The sequence below is a fragment of the Bos grunniens genome, chromosome 26 (assembly GCF_055505025.1).
Source record: "Bos grunniens cultivar Pamir isolate PY7600 chromosome 26, Bosgru_T2T1.0, whole genome shotgun sequence".
Lineage (NCBI taxonomy): Eukaryota > Metazoa > Chordata > Mammalia > Artiodactyla > Bovidae > Bos > Bos grunniens.
This window is the reverse complement of record NC_141190.1, coordinates 17,254,100-17,280,208: the sequence shown is the minus strand read 5'-3', so window position 1 is coordinate 17,280,208 and position 26,109 is coordinate 17,254,100. Positions and strand designations below refer to the sequence as shown.

The following is a 26,109-nucleotide window of genomic DNA, read 5'->3' as shown; positions in this document are numbered from 1 at the left end:
ATCGTATGGGATCTACCAGCAGCTGAGGAATCCAGGCGTCCTTTCTACCTCCCGGGGAAGGTCCGAGGGGCGACTCTCGGTGGCCCCTGTCCGGGTCTGCCGCTGGGACGCGGACGTTCACACAGAGTACTCGAGCTCCGCCCCCTGGCGTCTGCGGGCCTCAGCGGGCGGGGCTCGCCACGTGGAGCGCGGGCCCGATTCTCCAAACGCACCTACGCCATTGCCGCAGCGCAGCTCGGGGTCAGCCAGCCGCCTCGCGTCAACAGCGGAGTCCTTGCGGCCTGGGTTTACTCCAGCGCTGCTGACGTAACGTCATCTTGCGGGACGTGGACGGAAGAAAAAGGGGAGTAAGCCGGCCCGAGAGACGCGTGGCGTGGACTGCGGGCCGGGTGGTGGGGCCCAGCGGCTGAGGCGAGGCAGGTATGAGCGGGCCACAAGGATGACGGGGACGGTGGCGGGGATGGCGAGGCGCCGGAGCCTGCGTGAGGGCTGAGGCGGCACCCGGGCTGAGGCAAGGGAAGGGGTGCGCACCAGGTCACGGGCGACCGTGGGGACTGCAGGTCCGCGCGGCCTGAGCGGGAGCAGAGTGATGGGGGTCGGACCCGTAAGTGGGTGTGGGCGCAGAGGGATGGCGGCGGGCTGGGCCTCCCAGAGCGCGCTGCATCGCCACACGCCGCCGGCGCGCGGAGGCCCGAGGGCTGCGGGGGCTGTGCGCACTCGAACTCCCCGACCCCCTCGGATACACCCAGATGCAGAAACTGATCCATATGGAGGCTTGAAGACCCAGCGCCTGATGCCTTCTCGGCCCGGGATCCCGGAACCAGCTTCAAGTGCACCTGCATGAGTGGTGGGGTTTCGCCCTGTTTGTAACTGTCCACACAGCTGTCAGGGGCCTATGTGTGCAGTCCCGCGCGGCCTGCCTGGGCCTTCGTGATCCCCTCTTGAAAACCTCCCCCGCCCCTGCCCCTTCGACCCCGCAGCAGGAGAGCTCGCTCACGACTGCCTTTTGCAGTGTGGCAGGAGGTCTGTGGATAATTCTTTCCGTGGCTCATCAGGGCTGGGCGGACCCAGATCCATCCCCCTCCCCCGTCTCGGTTCCCCTCTCTAGAGGAGGTGAGGTTTATCATTGGGGCTTTGTCTTTAACAGGTGAACCATATAGGAAGCTTGTATTTCTGTATTTAGTTTGCTGAGACTAAAGTTCAGTTCTCTATTCAAGTAAGTAAGATAAGGACTATCTGTTCGGAACCTGTAAAGAAGTACTTGAGAAATGTCCTGAGTCAAAACATGGGAACTTTTCATTTGATTACACGGGGTCTAGACAGACACACATACCCTTTGCTCCCTGAGATTAGCTATCTATTTTACGAGGGCATAATAAATTCTGGGAGGATGAACTATCCTTTGCAGTGAGGGCGGGGTCAGGCAGAGGTGATGGGAGAGGCCAGGAGGCCTGGTTTCTACATCAATCTTCAACGTGATAACTGATTGACCTTGAACATTCAGAGCTTTCTTGGTTTTTCATAGATAAGAGAGAGATAAATAGTCAATAAGTATAATTTGTGACTATGTCTGCCCATCAGAGGCTATGAAATTCTTTGTTCCAGTGACAGGTCCTGAAAGAAATAAGGAAGAAAGTGGTTGTAAGATATAATAACATTAGTGCCTAAAAGACAGATGGATGAGAGTAGATGTTTATTGAGCATCTCTTGTATCCAGGCATTCCATTCTTGGAATGCAGTTACTACATTCTCTCAAAATAATTCCACGAGGTCCTTATTGTTATTGTCCCTGGTTTACAGATGAGGAGACTGAGACTTTAAAAGATTGCAAGGCATACAGCTAGCGAGCGCAAAGCTTGATTGTTTCCCATGTTTACCATGCCTTCGGTAGGAAGTTTATAATCCTTTTGGGAAAGTCAACAATGGCACGAACCAGTTGGAAACTAACCTGTAGGAATATATCCAACTTTGAATGCTAGAGTTGCTGGGGAAAGTTTGTGAAGGTGATGGAATTAGAATTTTAGGGTCATTATTTGATTGTTTTACCCTTTTGGCTCTTCTAGAATTATTTGGGTGAATTCATGTATAAATAATTGTTTAGCAGCAATTTCAGAAGGAATTTGTATAAGCAGCAAACATAGATCATGGCCTCATAGCATGCTTCAGTATTATGCAAATAATTTTCTCTTGGAACCTTCCTTACTGTCACAAACACTGAAGTCAACAAAGACAGCACTTAACCACTTTCTCTTGCTTATGCAGATGCCGTATTTTGTAAGACAGATGTATCCTGCCAGTCTCTTCTCCTTTTTGTACCTTTGTGCAGTATAAAGTGAAGAGCATTAACCATTCCTTGTTTCTCTTCACTTTCGGGCAAAATGCTAGTCTTTTTAGGCATGTTTAAACACCGTGAGGCATGTGTAAGACAGTTGGAATATATCTGTTAACGCGTAGAGCAGAAGTTAAAAGGAGGCCCAGAAGCAAGATGAAGGATTTTTCTTATCTCATGAAAACAACCATGTCCCTGTAGTGTAAGAGCTGCAATAATGAATGGCATAGTCTCTCTGTGTGAGTATATTTATATATTAATATACACACACATAGGAAGAAGTCTCCTGCCTTTTTATGAAAAAAACTATTCTTTTTCTAAAATCTTAAGTTTGACCTGCAGTGGCAAAATGCCCACAACCCAGGTCTGAAAACTAGCTGTGTGTTCATCCTCCATGAGGTGTGCCCAGGGTTGTTCCAAATGCCAGCCATTTTCAGGTGTTGCCACTCCCTCCCAGGGATTGAAGAGTATGCTTTGGACTCTTCTGGATAGCAAGAAGAAAGACAAAGCCGCCATCTCTGACCTTTCCTCCCTCTCCTTGTGTCAGCAGGGATCAAGCTGATACTTCAAATATGTGGTTTTCAGAGTTCTTTTGGGAGATGAGAGAAGGAAGGTGGAGGTGGCTGCTTATGGAATGTGGAATCTGTTTTTGATTGGTTGAAGACTCCCTAATGGTGTAGAAATTGTAGTGAAGATTTAATATCAGTAGATAAACATTATACCTTGAAGATGTTTTTTGTCACTCAAAATATTCATAATACTTAGTTCCTATTTTTTTCTATAAAAACTAAGATGGCCCTGGGACTTCCCTGGTGGTCTAGTAGTTAAGAATTCACCTGCCAATGCAGGGAACATGGGTTTGATCCCTGGTCCAAGAAGATCCCTCCTGCCTCGAAGCAACTAAGTTTGTGCACCACAACTGCTGAGCCTACATGCCACAACTAATGCAGCCTGCGTGCCTGGGACCCACTCTCCCGAACAGGAGAAGCCGCCACAACTAATGCAGCCTGCGTGCCTGGAACCCACTCTCCCGAACAGGAGAAGCCACCACAACTAATGCAGCCTGCGTGCCTGGAACCCACTCTCCCGAACAGGAGAAGCCACCACAATGAGTAGTCTTTGCACTGCAATGAAGAGTAACCCCCACTCGCCACAACTAGAGAAAGCCCATGCACAGCAGTGAAGACCTAGTGCAGCCAAAAAATAGAAATAAATTTATTAAAAACAAACAGAAAAAAAAAACTTAAGATGGTCCTAAGCAAGGAAGAATAGAGTCAGAGCTTGGGGGAGGAGCCGTTTGTTTTTCTCTGTTTTCTGTATGTAGAAAAGGTAGGAGTTCCTCTAATATAGAAGAGTTTGGGTCAGGAGAGTCAAGTTTTTACTCTCGGTGTGGGGAGGTGGATGAAAGTAAAATGAACTGTCTAGTATTTTGATTATTTATTTTTTAAAAATGAATTCTGCAGGTACCTTGGTCAGTGACCACCTCACAGCATGTTGAGTCAAGTCTGCCGCTCTGGGTTCCAGTCCTTCACCCAGCGTCTCCTGCCCTGGGTCCAGCCCACAATACTCTCCAGATCTCGTAGGTATCCTAGGAAACATAAGTATGTGGGAGGTTTGGTCCAAGTGTGTTTGAAAACAAAGTTTTAAAGAGGAAAAAAACTTATTTGGCAGAATTGGACAAAGGCAATAAGCAGGGAAGCAGCATACTGCTGAAATGCTATGTTTGTATTTACCAATAACGTAAAGTTTTTGGAGGGGATAGACAGGTTATGGCATAGATTATGGCACTGGTTTCACAAGTGTATACTTACCTGCAAACTCATGAAGTTGTGTACATTAATTTTACAGCTTCTGGTATGTAAAAAAAAAAAACCCTCAAAATTTAAAAAGATTTTTAAAGATAAAATATTACTTTTATTTAATCCCCCCAGATTTTTTGCAGGCTATTATTGTTCATTCCCTTTTTTGTAATGAAGTGTTTAATTTTGAGATAATTATAGATTCACTTGCAGCTTTAAGAACAAATACAAAGAGAGCACTTATACCTAGTTATCCCGGTGTCTCAACCAGGGTATCAATGTGGACAGAAGCGGGTTAAGATTTCCATCACTATGGAATCCTTCAGTTTCTCTTATCTAACCATCCTGCTTCCTGTCCCTAACCCTTGGCAGCCTATAATCTGTTCTCCATTTTTATAATTTTTAAATGTTATGTAAATGAAATCATACAGTATCTGACCTTTGGGGGTGACCTTTTTTACTCAGCATAAATCTCTGGAGATTCTTATTGTCTGTATCACTTTGTTTATTTTTATGACCGAGTAGTATTTAGTGGTATGGGGGTACCACAGTTGGTGTAACCATTCATCATTGAAGGACATCTGGTTACTTTTTTGGTCTGTGGTGAATAAGACTGCTGTGAACATTTGTGTACAGGATTTTGTGTGAATATAGTTGTGGTTATTTGGCATAAATGTCCAATAGTTCAGTTTCCGGGTTGTGTGTTGGTTGCATGTGGTAGTTAATTTTTTTCTCTCTTTTTTAAATTATGAAAGTATGCTTAGGGACTTCCCTGATGGTCCAGAGGCAAAGGCTCCATGCTCCCCAAGCAGAGGGCCTGGGTTCGATCCCTGCCCAGGGAACTAGATCCCATATGCCACGATCCCTCGAGCCGTAGTGAAGATTGAAGATTCCTGGGTGCCACCACTAAAACCCCAGCACAGCCAAATAAATAATAAATTAATTAAAAAAAAAAAAGAAAGTATGCTTAACACATTTACAGGAGACTTGGAAAATATAGAACAAAGTTACTTGTAGTTCCATTATATTTAAAAATTTTTTTAAGTAGATAAATTTTTAGTTGGAGTTTCAATATCACCTTAAAAATTAATAGAGTGAATATACAGAAAAGTAGAAGGATATGGTACACCTGAAAAGCACCATGAATGAATTCAACATAATTAACATTTACACAATTTTCACAGAATAGTAGGATACAAATCATGTTCAAGTTTCCATAGACTATAACTAGGAGACACTGGAAGATATCCAGGAATATAAAACAAGGTGCAAAAAGTTCATAGTCTAAAGGTATTTAAATCATACAGAGTCTGTTCTCTTATCTCTGTGGAATTCTGTTAGAAATCAATATCAAAAGATATTTGAAAATAACTCACATATTTTCAAATGAAGTGTGACAAAAGAGATCACACTGAAAGCCATTGAAAGCCTCCATAAAGCTAGAAGACTGAAAAAACACAGAGGATGATTACAGAGAAGAAAACATTTAAATGAGAAATTAGTATCAAAATGAGAAATTAATATTAAAGATACTTTAAAAACCCCGTGTATTTGGAAATTAAATGTTCACTTTTAAATGATGGGTATATCTAAGCCATAAGAAGGAAAATTGGACCCTTTCTGCTTTAGTCTCAAGTGGTAGCTGCTGAAATGGGTAAGTTTATGAAACCCGGAAAGGTGGTGCTGGTCCTGGCCAGTCACTACTCCAGACGCAAAGCGGTCATCGTGAAGAACACTGATGATGGCACCTCAGACCAACCCTACAGGCATGGTCTGGTGGCTGGAATTGATCGCTATCCACGCAAAATGACAGCTGCCATGGGCAAGAAGAAAATCGCCAAGAGGTCAAAGATCAAGTCTTTTGTGAAAGTTTATAATTATAATCACCTCATGCCCCCAAGGTACTCTGTGGATATCCCCTTGGACAAAACTGTTGTCAACAAGGATGTCTTCAGAGACCCTGCTCTCAAACGCAAGGCCCGATGAGAAGCCAAGGTCAAGTATGAGGAGAGATACAAGACCGGCAAGAACAAATGGTTCTTCCAGAAGCTGCGATTTTAGGTCTGTCTCAGTTAAAAACATTTTAAAAAAAAGAAGGAAAATTAGAAAATACTCATAACAGAATGGAAATGAAAAGAGAATTTACCAGAATTTGTTGCTTGCAGTTGAAGCTGCTCAGTGCAATGTGGTAGTTAGTTTCATAAGAAATTGGCAAACTGTTTTTGCAGTGGCTGTACCATTTTACATTCACACCAGCAGTGTATGAGTGATCTACTTTCTCCTCATCCTCAACAGCATCTGATGTTGCCACTCTTTGAGTTATCCATTTTGATAGATACATAATGATATCTCACTGTGGTTTTCCTTTTCCCTGTTGGCTGATGAGATTGAACATCTTTTCATGTGCTCATTTGCTGTCTGAATATCCTCATTGTGAAATGTCATTTTTAATTGGATTGTTTGGTTTTCTACTGTTGAACTTTGAGTTTTTTAACGTCTGCTAGATACTAGTCCTTGGTTGGATTTGTGCTTTGAAAATATTTTCTCCCAGTTTGTGGCTTGCCATTTAAGTCCCTTAACAGGGTCTTTCATAGAGGAAAGGGATTTTTGTTTTTTTAACTTTGATGAGATCCAATTTATCAAGTTTTTCATTTTATGGATTGTATGTGTGTGCTAAGTCCCTATAGTTGTGACCTACTGTTTTTTACCCCATGGACTGTAGCCCACCAGGTTCCTCTGTCCGTGGGATTCTCCACGCAAGAATACTGGAGTGGGTTGCCATATCCTCCTCCAGGGGATCTTCCTGACCCAGGGATCGAACCCGAGTCACTGGGATCTCCTGTGTTGGTAGGCGGATTCTTTCTTTACTACTTGCGCCACCTGGGAAGCCCATGGATTGTACATGTGAGCTCAAATCTGAGAACTCTTTTATAGCCTTAGATCTTGAAGATTTTCTTCTGTGTTTTTTTCCCTAAAAGTTTTGTGCTTACGTTGAAGTCCCATGATCCATTTTGAATTAATATTTGTATAAGGTGTGATAGTTAGGTCAAGATTCTTTTTTTTTTTTTTGCTTATAGAGGTCTAGTTACAAAGGCTGTTTATGATATATTGAATTACCTGTCTCCTTGATAACACCTAAATGTTATCAACAAATCTCAAAACCTTTCTGCAAGAGGACTTGCTTACCAGCTAATCAAGCTTATCACCATTGGAAAAATCTGTTTCCCATTCATGCAAGTATAGTTGCTCAGTCATGTCTAACTCTTTGCAACCCCATGGGCTGTAGCCCGCCAGGCTCCTCTGTCCATGGAATTCTCTAGGCAGGAACACTGGAGTGGTTTGCTGTTTCTTTCTCCAAGGGATCTTCCTGACCTAGGGATCAAACTTGTATCTCCCACATTGCAGGCAGATTCTTTACTGTCTGAGCCACAAGGGAAGCTTTCATGCAAAGAAGAGTGTAAAGTTTAAAAGCTGAGGGTCTGAAACTAGGCTCCCTATGTTTGAAAACTACCTCTGCTACTTACTTAGTGACCACAGCTATGGATTTAGGTCACAATTCCATGAGCTGGCATTTTGGATCAGGCTCAGCTACACAGTGGTTCCATGTCCTTGTCAGCTCTCAACTTTGGCCCAGGTCAGGGTTGATTGTTGAAGGCCAGTGGGGAGTCTCCTGGGGTGACAGATCATCTCTGTTCCACATGGTCTCCCATCCTACAGCAGGCTATCCATGGCTTCTTCACATGGTGCTTCCCAAGAACAGCAAGCTTGGGAGTAACAAGGTCTCTGTGACCTAAGCTCAGAGTTTATACAGAGCTAGGCTTGTATATAGTGTTTTAAACAGGCTTTTAGAAAACGGTAGGTCATGACTATAGAGACTTAGCACACATGTACATCCCATAAAATGAAAAACTGATAAATTGGATCTCATCGAAGTTAAAACAGGCTTGTATACAGTGTTGTAAACAGCTAGGCTTGTTTATACAGTGCGGGCTCTGCTGCACTGTATTGGTCAAAGCAAGTCAGAGGGCCAGGAGAGGAGAAAATAGATTCCACCTGTGGATGGGAACAGCTTCAAGTATTGTGGCCGTTTTTCCAGTCTGATAATGCTGATAAGTTATTCAACTTCTCTGAGCCGCGGCTTCCTTATGTATAAAATGAGGCTAAGATTGAAGGCGGGAGGAGAAGGGGACGACAGAGGATGAGATGGTTGGATGGCATCACCAATTCAATGGGCATGAGTTTGAGTAAACTCCGGGAGTTGGTGATGGACTGGCGTGCTGCAGTCCATGGGGTCGCAAAGAATTGGACATAACTGAGCGACTGAACTGAACTAAATAATAAAAACTAACGCATAGTAATACCTAACTTCTGAGTCTTAACTCATGAGAATTCACAAAGATGATGATAGTCATAGCTAACACATTTTTATATACCACCTAATATTTATTAAGTGTTTACTTTGTGCCAGTCCCTGTTCATGCATTAACTCATTTCATCCTCCACAAAAACCTTATGAGGAAAATGAGGTAACAGCAAGTAAGTGAAGGAGTTGAGATTCCAACCCAGGAAGTCTGACTCCAGAGTCAGACACTCCCTTCATATTTCCTGTGCCTCTGTATAAGGTGTAGGAATAGTTTTAACACAGTTCCTGCTATATAGTATTCACTTTAGGGTTTTTATTGTTGATATTATTGTTTATTCTTATTAGACTCATTCACAGGAGACACTTTGTAATCTTATCCCTAGATTTTTCTTTGTATTCAGTTATTTCTGGAGCCCCATGTTCACTGACCATGATGAGCAGAAGAGCAAACAAGAGAAAAGGCAAATGAGAAAGCATATAGATACAAACAGAGGGAAGTGGAAGGGCAGGAAGGGAGATAGAAACCATCTCCAGGTCCCTTCCTGTTCAGGCCTGAAATACAGCCTCATTACTGAGTATTAGGACTCTGATGCTGAAAAGCTAAAGGGCTTCTCCCTTGAAGTGTGACTCGTGGCACTTTCGATGAATATGGGCAGCCCCTCCCCCCAGCACATGTGTATACATATGTACCTTGGTATCCCTTCATCCTTAACAGGAGTAGATGGCTTTTCTTTGAGACTTGGGGCCTAAAGGTCCTTAGAAGATGGGAAGAGATTACCTATTCAGAAGCCGTGGATTTTTCCTAACTAATCAAGGCCTTCTCAGTTCTCCATTTGAACCCCAAAAAGTATAATACACTGCAGAACGTAAAAAATGCCCTCAAGGAAGATAGAGTCAATCTAGAAGGGTGACAGCATTGTCACATTGTCACAGAATAGGAAACCTGGGAAAGCCCTGGGCCCCATAGAATGCTCCTTGGTGCGGAGCCCACTAGATGTGACTGAGCTTTTATTTGCTTAAAACCTTGTTCATAGATGTGGCCTCTTCTCGAACCTTTCCTTAAACTTGATGTGCTGTGACCCAGTTGCCTGTCGCCAGAGTGACCCTTGACTGCCTGGCACCAAGCCATGCCACCCTCTTCTGCTGATACAGACTGTGGATCAGGAGTTTCATTCATGCTAACTTACCTGCTAGGACTTACCTGCTTGTCACTACCTGTGTCCCTGAGGTGCCCTCTCAGATTGCCCCACCCATGCGCAGCACTTTTCTAGGCCAGGACATGTGCTACAATGCACAGGAGAGAAAAGTGGCCACCAGGCCTTGAAAGCCGTTAAGAGAGATGCATGCTGCACGGGTACAGCTCTGAGCGCTGCATACAGCTACTGATGATCATAGGTCCAAACTCCAGGAGAGTAAGTCTCTCCCTCTACACCCCTTCCTCCATCAGGTCAGTGGGGCCAAAACTATTAGGTATACAGCTTTTATGCTTAGACTTAGGTGTGTATATTGCTTAAGATAGTATCCTTGAAGATTAGGCCAGGGTACCTATATCGATGAACCTGATGAAGAAAGAGAGCTGTCCAGGGAACAGCCCCCACAACACACCGGTCCTTTGGTTCCTAGGACCCCCTCACCAGGAACAGGTCTAGCAAGGGTGTCAAGCTCCAGTTCTATCCCAGGTGATGGGCTTACTGTGCAGCTGTCTGCTGAAACCAGATTGCAAGTCTGTTGTGAAAAAAGACCATATCGTCTTTCTTTAATCTCCACAGATCTGAAACATTGTCACTTAAAGAAATGGTTATTTAAGAGAGGAGAGAAAAGACTCTTTATGACTTCATTTAAAATGTTCTTTCTCAGGTTTGTGTGTGAAGGAGGTAGAGAGGGAGAACACACAGTGATCTTCCGGTCCATGAGAATAGGGATCTGCCTGCTTTACCCTAATTTTTGTAGTGTAGACAGAGACAGCGGACGCTCAGTTACAGTTAGAGGAGTCAGTGGTCGGGAGATAGAGGCACTGGGTAGAGAAATTCTGAGAAATCTGTAAATATAAAGGGAGGTGAGAATAGTTGATTCAAGTGAAGGAGGTTACTCTAATAATAGAATTATAGAAGAATAGTCTGAAAGGTGGCTCAGAATGATTAGTAACTCATTCCAGTATTTATTAAGGTCTGTGGTGATAGGTAGAAAACTGTGAGGGAAGGCAGTCAGCAGGAAGTTGGATTCACGAGAAGTGATAAGGAGGTTCAGTGCCTGATGTTCAGGTGTGACTTACTTTCACCTTTTTCATCAAGTTTTTTGTTTTGTTGTGGTGAGGATTCTTTTGGGGGTTATTTGTTTGTTTGTTTTTGTTTGGTTTCTTAGAAATCTTGTTCAGTGTTACAAGAATCAGGAAAGAATTGATTAGGGGCAGATGTCCACAGGGATACAAAGAAGGATCTGACTCCAACATTACTTTTCCTTCAGAAAGCTATCCAGTTTCTTTTATCCTTGTTACAGATATCTGAATTCTTGCTGCCATGTTTGAGAGAAAATTTATAGGGAGATTAGTTATGATTTTTTATTACTTATACCAGTTACTTTATATTGTCTTAGCTAATCAGACTTTTATAGCAGTGTGGTTTCTTTAAAAGTACACATATTTTTCTGGTTATGAAAGCAATACATTTTTGCTGCCTAAGTTTGGAAAACATAGATAAGAATAAAGAAAAATAAGTCACCCATAATATCATCATGAGATAAAATGAGATTAATATTTTTATTTATTTACCTTTTTGTATGCATTTAGAAATGCATGTGAAACAACATATCATGACCATTTCCCCATATTATTAAAAATTCTAAAAATATTAAATCTTCCTGCCTGTTTTTGAACATTTACTCTGCTTCTGATTTTTCCTATTATAAATAATGCTGATGAATAGCCTGCTGATTAATTTCTTTGTCTCTATCTCTGATTAGTTCCTTAGATTAAATTTCCTGAATGTGAAATTGCTGAATCAAAGATGTGAATATTTTTAAGGTTTTTAATACATTTTGCCAACATGTCTTCAGGAAAGATTTTGTATAAATTCTTGACCAGCAATATTGGAGTGTACCTGTGTACTGGATACAAACTCCACACAATACTGGACTAAAACATGCTTGATGTGGCTTTTGATATACTGGTTTTCTTCAGTTGAGAATGGTAAAACTATTTTTTGGTGGCTGAACTGGTTACTATTTTGCATGCATATTTTCAGTGAGAAATTATGTCACATATTTCTCTCTTTTTTTCTTGCGTTTGACTTTGTTTGGGTTTTGCAGGTCGTGTTCAGCCCTCAGCCATCAGACATGTTCGTTCTTGGAGCAACATCCCCTTTATCACTGTGCCCCTCAGTCGTACACATGGCAAGTCTTTTGCCCACCGCAGTGAGCTGAAGCATGCAAAGAGAATTGTGGTGAAACTCGGAAGTGCCGTGGTGACCCGAGGGGATGAATGTGGCCTGGCCCTGGGGCGCCTGGCGTCTATTGTTGAGCAGGTAATTCCCAAGATGGAAAATTCAGCTGAACTAAAACAGAGTCCATTTTTTAAGCTGTCATTTCAGATTTCATAGCTTGTAAAAATAATCCTCATTTGACTACAGTAGATTTAACCCTATCTGAAAACTCCCTTTCCTGAAAAGGTGCCACCAGGAGACAAGCATCCCAGGGCAAGCAGAGGGAATGTCAAGGAGCAGAGTTGATTTCGTGCAGTTCATCCCTCAGGCATCTTAGGGAGAAGGAGCTGTGTATGTCAGTGGTTCTTAATCCTGGCTGCACATTAAAATCACCAAGGGGCTTGGCGATGCCTGGGCTTCACACTCAGCCACTTAATAAGTAAAGATGGGATGGGGCTCACCCCTCTGTGTTTTTAAAGTTCCCCAGGTAGTCATAGTCAGAGTTGAGTACCCAACTCTAGATTTGTGTGAATATTGAGCTCCCCCCCACCTTTTGCTAGGCTTTATCTTTTTTAATTAGCCCAGTAATCTTGAAATATGTAGAAGCTGTCATTGCAAATATTTCCCAAGTTCAAATATTTGAAAAGACTCACCAGACTCCACAGATAATACCCATATAAGATTTTCCTTTAAAGGCAGAGGGATGCAAGGCCACAGAAGAGAAGGTAAGCAAGCACTGAGGGGCTGAAAGAAATCCTGTGCACAAGCCCCCCAGGGTCCTTATCTGCATAGGACACACTGTTTCCAGATTGAATCACCAGGAGGTCTGTGCAAGGAATCTTGGCTTTGCAAGGCCTCAAGCAGAGTTTTCAGTGGGAATTTTTTACCAGACTGACTGCTGATAGTTTATCAGTAAAGAAGCTGACTTTAAGGGGCCAACATGTGAGTTTTGGACTTTAAACATCACATCACAAATCCCACTACCCGTATCTTTTCTGGGAGTGCGGGGATCAGCAAACTTTTCCTGTAAAAGACCAGTACTGAATGTGTTACTCTCTGTAAGCCATTCATTGTCCGTCTCAACTACTCACATACCATTGTACCACAGAAGCAACCTTAGACAGTATGTAAGTGAACAAGTGTGGCTGTGTTCTGATAAAACTTTGTTTCCAAAAACAGGCGCAGGTCAAAGTTGACCTGCAGGTCATAGTTTGTAAACTCTTGACCAAGAGTCAAAAACCCAGACATCCAAATATCCTTGAGATAAAGCTGGAGTTTTTCTGTCCTAGCTGTAACTCAGCTCTGTCTTCCATAGCTATGTTTTCATTTTTAAAAAACATTTTTACTGAAGTGGGTATTAGAATACTGCTAAAACTTGATGGAATTTTCATCATATATTTTCTGTACTCAGCAATTATCATGAGATCTGCCTTTGAGATTGAGTCCCTCAGTTCAGTTCAGTTTAACAAATGTTTATCAAAGGGCTACTTCTGCTTTGAGGCCTTCCACAGCCAAGATTCCTTGCACAGATCTCTTGGTAATTCAATCTAGAGACAGAGTTTGGTCCCTGTGTAAATAGAGGGCTGCCTCTAACTGTATGTAGTCTCTCCCCTTGGGAAACCAGAATAAACTGGGACTCCCAAAATAATTAGGTGATTGTTCAAGGCAGACCATATCCAAATGAGAGGACCCAAATGAGAGGTACTGACAGGTCCGGAGGTGGGAAGGTTGGATGAATGTGGTCACTCTTGGAACTTCCTCAGAGAGATGAACCTCAGGGTGAGCCTTTGTGACTGACAGGATTTGAAACAGCAAAGGGGAAGTGTTCCATGCTGCTAAGTGCACATTGTGAATGGTGCCCTGGAATTGTGTAGCCTGGTGGTCCTGGGAACAGGAAGGCTCCAGGAGTAGTCTCCAGACAGGAGACAAAAGCAGGAATGAGTGTGGCATGCTGATGGGTCAGGGAGGGAGCTGAGCTTGAAGGCAGTGGAGGTGATTTCATCAGGGAGAATGTGTCTAATTCCATTAGTTAAGGCTTTGACACTGGGTGGAGGAATTGAGTTTCTGCCTAAAAGAAGATTGAAGATTTTGAGCAAAGGAGAAACCTGATGAAGTGGGGAGAACCTGGTAATGGTTTGCTTAGGTTGCCAGCTCTCCTTCTAGGGACACCCATGGACCTTAAGGAACAGTTTTCTAGGCCAGGGCAGTCCTGACATACAGAGTCCACTGTCTTGTCCAAGGATCTGATCATGTTAGGTAGACTCAGGAGCCAACTTAAAGTAGATTCCATTGGCCAAAGATGGAAATATCTGAATATTTTATTAATATTTTTATTAATATTTATTAATTTTAATAATAATTTAATGTTTACATTTATATAAATATATATTTATTATATATTAATATATTAAATATATTATATATATAAATATTTATATAAATATAATTAATAATTATAATTTAAAATTAATATTAACATTAATATTTATTAATATTAATATAATTATGGCACTGAATTTAAGCACGTAAAATATATTTAAATCTATGAATGACAATGATACTTAAAAAATATTCATTGGTTACTTTTGAAGGATTCCAGAGTGCTGGGGTCCAGCCCCGGTGGATCCAGGGAATTCGAAGTGGGGACGGCGTTGGAGATCAGGAAACAATAGCTTATTAAATGTTAATTAAAGAGTGGTTAAATAAGGATAGCTCAGTGAGAAAATTCAGTGGAGAAAAGAGGCTGAATAACTTGGTTTACGTGGAAAGCTAATAAAATTCCAAGACAAGGAATTTGTGTCACCTACGTAGGCCGCAGGTGTCCTCCCGTTCTCCCGAAGGAGAGGAGACACTAAGGCCTCCCCGGTCAGATCTTAGAAGCCCAGGTATAATTAGTAGTCTTGACGAGCCTCCATGCTCCAGATGGGAATTCAGCCAGAAGGTGAGAGAAAGAACAACATGGGGAGACCAAGCTTCGGTGAACAAGGCCTGCACTTTATTTTCCAAAGTAGTTTTTATACCTTAAGTTGTGCATAGAGGATAATGGGGGAAGGGGTAGAGTCAGTAGTAAGCCAGGCTTTCTTCCTGCAAACTTATCACATGCAAAAGTTTAGGTGATTTACATCATTTTCTGGCCAGGAGGCCTGTTAACATTTTATGACCCTTACTTCAGAAAACTTATTTTTCTTTAAAGGTGATTATTCTAAAGTCTGGCGCCACCCTCTGAAAGCATTAGATAAAGTTGCATTCCTATAGGGCAAAGGTGTGGTGGGCTATAACAAGAAAAGAATTAACTCAAGGGTCCAAGGTTACAAGCATTAAAGCTACTACACCAATTATATTAAGCAGTACACTCCCAGGGACACAGTAGGAAAGGGATATGGAAACTTAGCAGCAAACATTGGCCCAACAAGTGAAAAACCCTTCAACAATACAATTTCTAATCAATCTTTTAACTGCTCAAAGGAATCTATATTTAGACAGTTTAGAACATCTCATGCCTCTCACGGTTGGGAGGCTGTGAACAATCATATGTGGCCGGAAGAACCTGTTCAGGCAGGCTAGAGGACTTCCAAAGGAGTTTGTAGGTTGAAACACTCTTGTCACGCCCAGGAACTTTATCAACTGGAGCTGTAAATTAACTTTTTCAGAGAGAGGTGGTGGGGGACAGCCACCCGTAAAGTCAGAGGTGTAGGTGAGAGCACAAAGCAGTAAAGTAGGCGGACTCTGGTTTTGGGGGTAGGTGCTCGAGAATTTCCAGGGGGACTCCTGAGGCTCAATCCCGCCTTTGCGTATGCCCAGCCTCCTTCCTCATGACCTTTGCCACGGGTGGAGTTCCTCACACTGGCTCCCGGCACCAGAGAGCCTACTCATTTAGGAAACTGGTGAATAAAGGGAAAGACACATCTGTGGTGCCTTTCACATATAAGTCATACCTCAAGGTAGCCATATAGTTGATGAAGGAAAGTTTCCCTTTATGGAAGTATTCCAGCCTTTAAATAGGGAAGAAATGAATGAATTAGAATATCAGTGTAGCCCGTAATGAATTAACCAGTCTTGGTGATGATCATCAGTAGTAACTAACATCACAGAAAGAATGCAGGCCTTCTGTATCCCCTTGATGGACACCATGACATGTAAAGAATTCTTGACATAAAAGATCAAACCTCCATACCTAACAGCAGTTTGCAGCAAAGAGAATACAGCATTAAACTGTATCACAGGGACAGAAGCAGGAAAGTCAAGGTTGAGAAACCTTGAGGGACAACCCAGTTTCTTTAACGAACAATTACAAGGGAAGAAAATGATAAAGGGGAACCTATAGATTAAAAATGAATTAAGAATTCAACTAATTGCAGTGTGTGGGCTTAATTTGCATCTCAATTTAAGCAAGCTTAAAAAAGTGGGGAAATGTGAACACTGACTGGATATTTGATATTAGGGAATTATTGAAATGTTTTAGATAATAAATTTAGTTTTGTGGATATATGCGTTTACTTTGTGTTTTAGCAATTACTTTCAGAAATATTTGCAAACCAGCAAATGTGTCTGGAGTCTGGGATTCATATTAAAATAACAATGGAGCTATAAAAGGAATATTGGAGAGTGAGAAATTGGCCGTGAGATAGTTGTTGAAGCTGGGTCATGAGTCTATGGAAATTTATCATTTGATTCTTACCACTTTACCTAAGTATGAAATTTTCTATGATAAAAAGTTTTTTCTCATTTCAAAAAAATTTATTAAAGTACAGTTGATTTACTATGTTGTGTAAGAAATAAATTTTTTAGATTATGATTTATCATAGCTGTCTCATAAGTTCCTGATCCAGGTTTTAGGGTTAAAGCATCAGGAGGAATGGACAGGTTAGGAATATCGACTCTTTGATTCTCTCATGTGGATCCCTCCTAGGTGGGAAACAAAGTTACCAACACTGTTTTAGGCAGACAGAGCAGAAGAGCAGCAGCGTCTGTCCCTGGTCTAGCCAGAGGCTGCCCACAAGAGTCAGACGTGCCCTGGAAACAGCATCATCTCCCCAGGGCATGCCTTAGAATTTGAGAAGCCATCTGCTAAGTTTATGTTGCATTTCCTGGCTCCAAACTTGTGTTCTGGGCTTCATTTCCTCAAACAGGTAGGCCTTCCACATTATAGACTGTTCTGTGTATCTTCAAGTCCTGTTGGTGCCAAACCTGACTGCATACCAGAATCCCCTTATTAAAACTTGTCATTTCTGTCTGCCATCTACTTATCAGATTTGAGGAAATGTGTAGAACTCTGTATTTTTATCACACAACCTGGGTGATTTCTTCCAGAGCCAGCCCAGTGCTGATCTATAAGCCGGCACTTGGGATCCACTCATTAGTCTACCCTGACTGAATCTCTTGTGACGAGAGGAAAGAGATATTACAGGGACTTATGCCTTTTCCTTTGTCATCGTCAGGTGTCAGTGCTGCAGAATCAAGGCCGAGAGATGATGCTGGTGACAAGTGGAGCTGTAGCCTTCGGCAAGCAACGCTTGCGCCATGAGATCCTTCTGTCTCAGAGTGTAAGGCAGGCCCTACACTCAGGGCAGAACCACCTGAAAGAGATGGTGAGTGTGGCTTCCCCACCCCCTATAACTGGGTCCTTAGGCCTCCTCCCCACCCTCCCAACCACACCTTGTCTGTTGGCATGTTACAGGCAATTCCAGTCTTAGAAGCCCGAGCCTGTGCAGCTGCTGGACAGAGTGGGCTGATGGCCTTGTATGAAGCCATGTTTACCCAGTACAGCATCTGTGCTGCCCAGGTGAGAGGCTGACCTTTGCAAGGGGCTGGGACCTGTGAGGGTGATTCCCGTGGAATAAGGTGATTGCCAGCCGGGCTCTGGAGCCAGACTGACAGGATACAGTCTCAGCTTCAGCACTTGCTAGATGGAAGATCTGAGAAAGTCTTTAGCCTTTTTGTGCCTCAGTTTCCGTATTGAAAAATGAGGATGTCATCAGTGCCTATTGCAGAGGGTTTTCAGAAGGACTCAATGAGAAAATTTATGAAAAGCATTTAATGTGTTTGGTACAACACATACTTTTCTCAGTAATGTTAGCTCTTGTTGCTATACTTGTAACTCTTAGAACTACTCCAAGAACCCATACTTCCTCTGAAGATAGGTTAGATGTCTTTATTTCATTGACTTCTTTGACTTCGGGTGGCTTGTTTCTCCTTACGTCTGGTTGCCTTATATAATACATATCTACTATGTATTATATATAGTATAAGAACTATATACATATATATGTGTATAAGAAGTATTATATATGTGAAGGATATTGCTGTTGGTTCGTTGGTTTTTAATTCATTTAGCAAATGTTTATTGTGCACCATTGTGTACTGAGGAGTCTGTTAGACATCGGGGATACTGCAGCAAACAAATCAGCCATGTTCCAGTCCTCACGGAACATGAGGTTACCGCCTGAATGTTCTAGAATCTTCTTTCTACATTATTTCTTTTTTACCCTAATTTACAGAATTCTTGTCAGTTGTATTTTTTAATCAACTATACAACTGTACACCAAATAGAAACATTTAAATATCACCAAACAACTAAAAAAAAACCTAACTTCCCAAGTTATTTTCAGATTTGCTGCCTCTGACCCTGTCATTTACACAGATGTTTTTATATACAGATGATGTTGTTATACATCCTTTCAGGTTTGGCTCTTGTATTTCCTGTCACTTTTTCTGTTTTTCCATCTTTTTCGCAGTTGTTATCCACAGTGATGTTCAGAGTGTCATTGAGTAAGGGAGCTGAAACAGAAAAGCATGGACTTGTTCACTTTTGCTTGTGTCTGGGACCCCACTCTGAAGTCTCAGATTTTTTTTCAGTCACATAAATTCAATGGAAATCTCAATTTTGGGCACCTTTTATTATCAGTTCTTTTTTCCTCCATAGTCCAATGACAGTTTTAGTCTTTTTTTTTTTTTCAAAGTGCCTGGAACCAGGTGAGGAAAGTAAAGTCCAGGAACTTTGCTTTTGTTGCCTTCCTCTAGGGGCCCCTTCACTCCCAACACCTTTGCCTTGCCTAAGATCTGATCTATAGGAAATCTTCGCTCTTTGCGCCTTATCCCGTGATTCCTTGTTTTCTTTAGTAATCCTGTTCTTAAGACCATTATTGGGGGCTTTTGAAAGTTTCCCATAAGTTGTCAGGTTAAAGACTTAAACAAGAACAGCAGCTATTTTTTCTTCATAGAAATGAACCTGATTTGCATCCTAACAGATTGACTTTCTCCAAACACATACTTTTCTCTCTGGTTTCTTGTCTTCCATCTCTTACTTGCTAAACTGTTTGAGCAACTGATATTTTCACTGGACCTTTATACCTCCTGCTTGCCTCTCCTACTTACACATGTGTTTACTTTTATTGTTTGACCTTCCACCACCAGGACCAGAATCTATATGTTCACCTTTGACCCAGACCTGTTTCCTGCAGGACTAAACTTTCTGAAAAGACATTCATGATCTAACCTATTCCATCTTCCCCAAATCATCAGCATATTTATTCTCCATCCCAACAGCTAGTATAGGGTCTGGCATTTCAGAGGTATGCAAACAATTTATCAGATGAGTGAGTAAATTACTTCCCTTGGTGATGTTACCATTTTTGTCTTCATCGCCCAAATATCACATATCATTAAGGCTGCTGTTATCTTTTCAGTTACCATGGCCAGACCCTAGTTCAGGACTTAACCCTTCCCACTTGTACTCTTTCAGTACCTTCCTTATTGACCATTTGCCTCTAGCCTTTCCTACCTCAGCTCTGTCCTGTACCACAGGAGCTTTCTTCCGTGAACATCAGAGGGATTTCATTGAAACGTTTAATTCATGAGCTTAGGAGTTTGTTACCATTTTGTTTCCTGCTATCATCCCGATTTATCTTTCTTTCCTGCTAAACATTGCCTAATATTCTGATTCCAGCAAGGGGGGGCTGTTAGCCTGCCCCCACACCCAGCTCTCCACTCTTGCCTTTGAGCTGCTTGAGTACATCTGTCCCTGAACTAGTTATGTCGAGCCCTTCTTTCAGTGTGTGTAAAGACTCATCTCCATAAGCCTCTCAGACTCATCCCACTTGCTCAGATACAGTCTTGGCTAACTCCGACAGTGGTCAGCCACAGAGCAAAAATAGGGACAGTACGGCCTGTTCCATTTTATTCAGTACATGTTTAAGGCAGAGTAACGGTTCATTCACTCACTCACATGTTTCAGCACCTACTGTGTGTATGGCCAGACTTTGAATCAAATGCTGGGATACAAAGATTGTTTAGAAATGGCAGTTATAACTGTCCCCAGATCCCTCTAAAGTAGGTACATTCATTTTCTTAATTTTGTAAATGGATGAGATTTCATAGCTTTCTAAGGATTAAAGTACTTTTGCAAGATGGCTTGAGCATCCTAAAATCTTCCAGGTGATTCTTTTCTCTCATCGCCAGAAGAATTAGACAAGTCTCCAAAGATGTGTTCCATTTTTAACTTTTCAGGATCCAAGAGACCTCAAGTTTAACTCCTATACTCTTAGCATCCTTTGTATGAATGCTATTCCTAGGAAGTTCACTATTTTCCTCTCCCCCACATTTTCATTCTCTTTAATCCTTTTAGATTTTGGTGACCAATTTGGATTTCCATGATGAGCAGAAGCGCCGGAACCTCAATGGGACTCTTCATGAGCTTCTCCGAATGAACATCGTCCCCATTGTCAACACAAACGATGCTGTTGTCCCTCCAGCAGAGCCCAATAGCGATCTCCAGGGGGTAAATGTGGGTAAAGTATTCATGAGGGTTGAGCATGCTGTAGACACTAATGCCATGCTATGCTGCATGTACTAACACCAGATGTTGGGCATAAACAAAATGGAGAAATGGGAGATAAGCTGGCCTCCTGGAGCAGTGGCTGCATAAGCTCTTGTAAAATCAGGGGGTTTCATTCAACTGGTGAGGCGCAATAAGGATTTAAGGTGGTGCTGTGAGCATGGCTTGTGTGTGTCAGTGGAGAGAAGGAGGCATGTTTGGAGAGGGGGTTGCCAGTTGGCATGGTGTTTTGCAGACTGAAAGGGCCTTTAAGAGCTATCATGCACATGCTCAGATTCGTTCATTTTGCCTGCCAGAGCCTAGCTGAGTACTTCTGTGAACTTCTGTTTGAACTGCATAGGTCCTTTACTCACAACTTTTTATACCTGTATTTTAGGTTATTAGTGTTAAAGATAATGATAGCCTGGCTGCCCGTCTGGCTGTGGAAATGAAGACTGACCTCTTAATTGTTCTTTCAGATGTAGAAGGTACAAAGAAATGCCTATTCTTTATATCCTGTCTTTTAAATACTGTATATGTGAGCATGAGTTCCCCTGATCTTTTCACTGTAGACCATTATTTTCTGAGCCCATATGGTCTGAAGAGGGTTTTATGATTATGATTCAAAAAAGGTGGTGGTGGAGGGGAGGCACCTGGGAGATGAAGTTTGAATGCTGTGAAATGTTGTCATTTCCAGGCACTTTAATTTTGTTTTTTACAACAGCTGTATGGAGATAAAATTCACATAACATATAATTACCTTTTAAAATTTACAGTTCAATGATTTTCAGTATATTCATACAATTATTCAACCCTCCCCACAATTTAGGACATTTTTAATCACTCCAACAAGAAACTCAAACCCTTAAGCAGTCACTCCTCACATCCTTTGAAACCCTCCAGCCCTTGGCAACCTCAAATCTACCTTCTGTCTCTATTTTTTTTTTTTAATTTATTTTGACTGCTCTGGGTCTTCATTGCGGCATGTGGGCTTCTCTAGCTGTGCTGCATGGGGCCTGTATTACGTAGGCTCAGTAGTTAAGGTGCATGGGTTTAGTTGTGGCGTATGGGATCTTAGTTCCCCAGTCAAGGATTGAACCTGGGCCCCCTGCATTGGGAGCGCAGAGTTTTATCGATTGGATCACCAGGGAAGTCCCCCCCCCCTCTGTCTATTGATTTGCCTATTCTAGACATTTTATATAAGTGTGATCATACAGTATGTGAATGTGATCCTTCATGACTGGTTTACTGTTCTCAGGGTTCGTTGATGTTATAGCACATATTAGTACTTCATTTATTTTTATTGCCAAATAATACTCCACTATGTAGATACACTACCTATTTGTAAGTTTTATTTTCCTAATTGTCAAGATGGTAGACATTTAACCTATTATAACTACTGATTCTGTGAGCATTTGTGCACAAGTTTTGGTGTGAACATACTTTTTATTTTACTTAGGGGTAGAATTGCTGGATCATTTGTTCAAACTTCTGAGGAAGTACCAGGCTTGTTTCCTGAGCAGCTGCACCATTTTACATTTTCCCAGCAATGTATGAGGTTCTAGCTTCTCCCATCCTCACCAGCCCTTCCTTCTTGGTACCTGGCATTTTGATTATAGCCACGCTGGTGGGTGTGAAGTGGTACCGCCTTGTGGTCTTGATCACTTTTAGTTTTTAATGTAAATCGTGAGATACATTATTTAAAACTGGCTCCACTATGGAAATTCCATGTGACTTCTGTGTTCTTATGTGTTACTCTACTCCTCTCTGCTTTCCCCCTCCTCATGGAGGGGCCCTCCCAGCTCCAACTTGGCTTCCCATTCACTCTGTTCACTTTCTTAGCCTGCTCCCATTTTGATCCATAGAGAATATGGTAGAGGTATCTAAAGTGGGCCAAACCTACAGGATCCCATAAGTCCCCCACTACATTCTCAGCAAGTTAGGAAAAAACCTATTTAGTTCCCTGCCCCACACCCATGGCAGGTTAATATGGCAGGATTTGTTCCTGGTTTAGAGAAAGCCAGCATGTATCCACAAAGACCCAGCATAGCCAGAAATAAATAAATAAAATTATTTTTAAAAATAATAATAAAAATAAAACCCAGTTTGAACTAGACTTTAGTAAACCTTAGTTTTAATGCAGCCTGAAACACCAAAATTGGCCATTGGCAGGCTTGTGCTGTTAACTGTGATTAGTTATCCACTGAATATTGATTTTTAGAAAGATGCCAGAATTTTAAGTACACTCTTAGTGGGTTTGAGAGGCTGCTATAATGAAAAAGAAAAGTAGGTGAAATATCAGAATGCTAGGAACTCGAGGTGTCTAGAGGTTTGGCTTAAATTGTCGCATACTATTTATGATCTCATAGCATAATGCCTTCTGAGAAGAACCAGCCCTGAGCGCCCAGAGCTGTGGGCTGCTGGGTTGGGGCAGACAGGGGCTCTGAGCGGTTGTTCCTCTTTCTGTGTGTAATTGCTGCTCGTGGTCTGCACTGCTTTGTTGTGCACTGGACGCTAGCCATTCTCACCACTCTGACTCCCTTACTCTCTCAGGGAGGATGAATATGGCCTGATTGTATTAAAGATTGGGAGCAGAAGGGTGTATTTTAGCACAAGAAAAGCAGTAACTTGAAACCAGAACATCACTGCCTAAATGTCTGTCAGCCAGCCTCTGACTGCTAACAGTTCCCTCTGCCTGTGCTCCCCTTAGACCTCGCCTTTCAAGGCTCAGATACACTCTTTTTCAAAGTGAAATTGTGAAGATTTTTAATCTTGGATGGTATGCATATAACATTTTGTGTAACTCTCATTTTATGTCAGTCTCCTCAGTTTTAAAGAGGACATTGGCTTTATGGTGACAGATCTGCGCTCTTCTGCTAACTCAGCCTGACCTTCAGAGGCTTACCCATAATGTGGGGAGTGCAGTGTGACTTTTTGAAAGGGTACTCTGAGAGTGAATGAGAACCTCTCATATTTCATGTCCTTGGAAATAGTCTCATTAAAAAGTATCCAGCTGCTGCACTGCTTGCGCAAAAGCCACTCACCTTTTTCAGTTGCATCCTTAAGGTTCAGTATCATAAGTAGCAATGGCAAAGGTGAGGACAGCTTCACTGTAGACTATAGGCAGGACTGGTAAATTTTGTGCCAGGGATATGCCGTGCTCTGATGCTGGCAAACATTCATTTACCAGGCAAAGTTAATAAAAGTATGTAAGGTACGTTCTCCTGGAGCTGATTTTCAGTGTGGGTAGGCTCCATGGACCTCTTAACCTCTTTTCTCATCAGAGCTGGCCAAATAGCAGAATTTACCTGGATAAATCGAGTACAGAGTGGTTGGGAGGTCCCCGGGGAAGTCTCTCTTGGGGGTTGCTCACTTCTGCTAAACAGTATTACTGACTCTTGTTTACTTTTTAGGCCTCTTTGACAGCCCCCCAGGGTCAGATGATGCAAAGCTCATTGATATATTTTATCCTGGTGATCAGCAGTCTGTGACATTCGGAACCAAGTCCAGAGTTGGAATGGGTGGCATGGAAGCCAAGGTAGGACTCTGTTGCCTTTACTGCCCATAACAATTTTAAAACCAAACAGTATTTTATCCTTCTTGCTTTTGTAATTGTTTGAGGGCTGATGTATATATACAAAGATGATGCATATCTAAATAAAGGTTTCATGGATATTGCGTCCCTGTATTTAGTCATGTCTTTCTATGTATGTATTAGTGATGTATAAAGAATGTGTTCATATTATAACCTCTTAAAGAACAGGGTGTGTATTTTTTAAAATTCACAAATCCTCTTAAGTATTTTTATTAGAGCTCAAATATTTTCTGATAAAATCTTTTACAATATTCTTCTCTCCCATTAATTTTTCTAAGAAGTTACACCCTTCAGGTATAGCATCATTTGTAGCAATGGCAGAGGTGAAGACCACAACCCCATGTATGTAGCTCAGAGTACTCAGTCATATTCTGGTCAAGCAGCAGGCTGGACACTTGAGTTGAGGCACAACAAGTCAAACGTAGAAGTCACGTGTCTCAGTACCAGTGTCGTGGAGAACACACTGAGCACAAAGAGCAGATTGGTTCCTCTTTAGACAACACATGCCAGGATTGGGCTGAGACAAACACATGGGCTGAGTGTGTCTTCAGAGCTTCCGAGCTACTTGAAAACCTTCCTGCACATACTTAAATTGCTTAGTATCACATTGTATTTTCTTTGTTTTTACATGTTTAAAGTGCAGGGGTCTAGACCCTGCAAAGGTCTGGATCACGAAGTATTGAATACTTAAGTGAATGCCGTTTCAGATATCCCTGAACCTGTGTGATTAATGGTTGTATCATCATGTGTGTTATACTTGTACCTAACCAGAATTTCATAGTCAGTAATGAATAAATGCCATTTGGATGTATTATTATCATCTTAATTGTTCTTTTTAAATATTAGTAAAATTTCTAGATATAATTTGGAATAAAAATCTGTTTCTATACTTACTGGTAAAAATAAATTAAAGGTCTGAATCTCATCCATGGATCTAACTTCTCCCATTAGGTGAAAGCGGCTCTCTGGGCTTTACAAGGTGGTACTTCTGTGGTCATTGCCAATGGGACCCACCCCAAGGTGTCTGGGCATGTCATCACAGACATTGTGGAGGGAAAGAAAGTTGGTACCTTCTTTTCCGAAGTAAAACCTGCAGGTAAGTAGTTCTTCGTAGTGTCCCGTGGTCTGTGGATGATAGCTAGTGCCTCCACGGCCTAGATGGGGCTGAAGACAGAGCTCTCCTAGGAGGAGAGCTCACAAAATTGATGTGCTAATAGTATGAAACATGGTGTAGTTTTGAACACTGCTTGCAAAATTGGATTCTCCTATGTTTTTGTAAAACTTACCTAACCTGACTAACTAAGCCTCCTTTTCTTGCTAAAATCATCAAGTTAAAGAATATAAGTATCCATTTTCTCAACAAACATTTGCTAGGCCCATGCTGGATGCCAGGTGCTAGGGAACACTAGAGATGCAAAGATGCATAACAAATGGTGTGTGTGCTCTCAGATGTTCAAAACGTCAGCATTGTCATATAATCTACATTCAGCAATGCAAACACATTAGAAAATTTAAGCCAAAGTGGAATAGAGAACTCCAAAAGATGTAAATCTTATTGTGTGCAGACAGGTTCTTGTGTTTCTTCCTGAGTTAATCTGGTATGCTCATCTGCCAGTTTATTGGTAAGAGTGATCTCTGGATGTGAAACAAGCATATCATGACCGTGAGCTGATGTCTGCACATGTTCTTACAGGCCCTACTGTGGAGCAGCAGGGAGAAATGGCTCGATCAGGAGGAAGGATGTTGGCCACTTTGGAACCTGAGCAGGTAATAATCTTTGCTGATAGTTCTGTTG

General features: G+C 41.9%; 1 protein-coding gene and 1 pseudogene across 4 annotated transcripts in view; both read left to right on the top strand.

Moving 5' to 3' along the window:
- Positions 1-334: 334 nt before the first annotated feature.
- Positions 335-26,109, top strand: part of ALDH18A1 (aldehyde dehydrogenase 18 family member A1) — a 41,450-nt gene continuing 15,675 nt past the window's right edge. For 2 of the 4 annotated variants that reach the window (XR_015155725.1, XM_086378861.1), the window contains exons 1-10: positions 335-420; positions 3,793-3,908; positions 11,795-12,009; positions 17,346-17,495; positions 17,585-17,689; positions 20,531-20,683; positions 21,117-21,207; positions 24,133-24,257; positions 25,266-25,410; positions 26,008-26,081. Coding sequence is in view for 2 of the 4 variants with exons in the window: in XM_086378861.1 (XP_086234987.1) it covers positions 3,821-3,908; positions 11,795-12,009; positions 17,346-17,495; positions 17,585-17,689; positions 20,531-20,683; positions 21,117-21,207; positions 24,133-24,257; positions 25,266-25,410; positions 26,008-26,081 (1,146 nt within the window). In the remaining 2 variants the exon portion in view is untranslated. Of the gene's footprint in view, positions 421-3,792; positions 3,909-11,794; positions 12,010-17,345; positions 17,496-17,584; positions 17,690-20,530; positions 20,690-21,116; positions 21,208-24,132; positions 24,258-25,265; positions 25,411-26,007; positions 26,082-26,109 lie in introns of all 4 variants that reach the window. The other 2 variants (XR_015155724.1, XM_086378860.1) reach the window with 1 other exon arrangement.
- On the top strand, positions 5,662-6,279 carry LOC147344101 (large ribosomal subunit protein eL27 pseudogene; annotated as a pseudogene).